The sequence below is a fragment of the Malurus melanocephalus genome, unplaced genomic scaffold (assembly GCF_030028575.1).
Source record: "Malurus melanocephalus ecotype Western Australia unplaced genomic scaffold, MMel_1.1 scaffold_1454, whole genome shotgun sequence".
NCBI lineage: Eukaryota > Metazoa > Chordata > Aves > Passeriformes > Maluridae > Malurus > Malurus melanocephalus.
Window position 1 is genome coordinate 24,276 of NW_026624686.1, and position 2,209 is coordinate 26,484.

The following is a 2,209-nucleotide window of genomic DNA, read 5'->3' on the forward strand; positions in this document are numbered from 1 at the left end:
CCGTGGTGCTCTCAGATTTTGAACAAAACCAGGGAATGTTCATTGAAAAGCCCCACGAAAYGATCATTGGGGATTTTCTGAAGTTGTGAAGTACAAAAACACCAAGATCTGTAAAGGAGATCCCCACATTTCAGGAGCTGRYGASGAKKMYTTTCTCTCCCGGGACCAAAATGCCRCTGGCGTGGATCGTGCCCTCAGCGATTTGGTTGGTGCTGCACTTCCCAGCAGGTCAGAGGGGTTTCTCCCCGCACACAGCGATTATCTCTCTCTCAATGAAGCACTCAGCTTAATTAGGGTGRGGCTTTTCCAGTTTCTACTCCAGTGAAAATCTTCCCTCTAGGAGAGCGAAGAGCAAAGAGCTGCTCACACATTACAGAGGGAGGCTGTGGTAAAATTCTCATTTTTTTTTTATGAGAAAACCACACCATAGTGAGTGTCCACCCCACAGAGAGTGTCCACTGGGACAGGCAGAGTTCGTGAACAGGGAAAAATGTTGTTCCAGGCTTTCACAGAATCCCAGCCTGRTTTGGGCAGGAAGGGACCTTAAATCCCRYCCAGTGCCACCCTTTCCATGGCAGGGACASCTCCCAYTGTCCCAGRGTGCTSCAAACCCTGTTCAACCCAGCCTTGGGCACTGCCAGGGATCCAGGGGCAGCCACAGCTGTRCCAGGRCCTGCCCACCCTCCCAGGGAACAATTCCTGCCMAAATATCCCACCCAAATCTYCCCTTTTCCACTCTGAMSCCATTCCCTGTGTCCTGTCCCTCCATCCCTTGTCCCCAGTCCCTCTCCAGCTCTYCTGGASCCCCTTTAGGCCCCRAAAGGGGCTCTGAGCTCTCCCTGGATCCTTCTCMTCTCCAGRTGAGCACCCCCAGCTCTCCCAGCCCAGCTCCAGCCCTGCACCGGCACTTTTGCAATCCCCGATGAACGAAGGGTTCTGGCAGTTTTTACCTGGGGTCGGGTTGATTTTTGGGGACTGAGAGCGATCCACAGCTGATCCCAGACCGGGCACGAATTCCCATGCAGAGCCAGGAATTTTTCCATCAGACAATCAGGGAGAGCCTGTCTGTGCCGTGCCGGCATCGAGTGATCCCTGCTGGAGTTTGTTCTCCCATTCTGTTGCAGAATCCTGCAGGAAGGGAGCAGCGAGCCCCGGGAAAGGCACCCGAGGGGCGGTGGAGATGTGCAACAAGGGCAGTATCACAGCCAGCAGCGGCCGTGCCATCCAGCGCCACACCAGTGTCACTTTGGGGTGCCACCTGCGCTCCCCGCCCGCTCCCGGCTGGTGCCGGACCGCGATTTTCCTCAATAACTCCGAGCAGAGCCGGGGCTGGGGCGGAGCGGTCACCGGCACCGTCCGGGTCAGCACCTACGGCAAACACACCTTCACCTGCAAATTCCTGTGCGGGAACAGGAGCAGCCTGGTGTGCGGGATCGACATCCGCTGCGGCAGTAAGGAAATGATCGCTTATCGTGCCTTGATGGGTTCCATTGTGGCACGGATAAAAGGGTTTTCCCTCGGTGTTTCATGGGATCCCAAATGCACGGCGCGATGGAAAATGTGCCCTGTGTGTAGCGTGGATATGAGTTTTATACATTTCACAAATTAGGAAATTTAAAGAGCAAAGAGCTGCCCACAAGTTACCCAGGGAGGCTGTGGGGTCGAGCTGCTTTTTGTGAAAAAAAACCCACAGAGAGCGTCCACCCCATAGCGAGTGTCCACCCTACAGTGAGTGTCCACCCCATGGCGAGTCTAGAATTACCCAATAAGAAACTTAACAAATGCAGAAATGTCCCCTATTCTAAAGAATCCCCCCAGGATCAGACCAGAGCCCAGTTTACCCAGAATGTTCCAGCCTYGAGGTTTGAGATCCCACAGTGCTCACTGACCCCTCAGTGGGGTTTTTTGATCTCCCCAAAACTGAGCTGGAATATCAGGCTGTAGGAATTACAAACATGTAGGGGTACAGGGATATGTAAAGGGCACCGAAATGACTAAAAGAGTGTGTAAAATGTATAAAAAGGAAAGGCAAAAATCATKGAGCATCGTTCATTTTTGTCCTTAAATCTGCCCTGGGCACCCCTGAGCTCAGGTTCTGTCAGGGGCTGTCTGTGAGGGGCTGTTCCTTTTGGAAATATTCCTGTCTGGAATTGTGCAGTTCTGCTGTTCCTCAAAGGAAAGAGGATAAATAAATAATAAATAAATTAAT

At 52.6% G+C, this 2,209-nt stretch overlaps 1 protein-coding gene across 1 annotated transcript in view; it reads left to right on the forward strand.

The window, feature by feature from the left end:
* Nucleotides 1-158: 158 nt before the first annotated feature.
* LOC130587003 (interleukin-12 receptor subunit beta-2-like) overlaps nt 159-2,209 on the forward strand; it is a gene marked incomplete at its 3' end in the record, with an annotated part of 11,894 nt that continues 9,843 nt past the window's right edge. Inside the window, exons 1-2 of the mRNA XM_057387953.1 lie at nt 159-228; nt 1,125-1,495. Of these exons, the coding sequence (XP_057243936.1) occupies nt 171-228; nt 1,125-1,495 (429 nt within the window). The remainder of the gene's footprint in view (nt 229-1,124; nt 1,496-2,209) is intronic.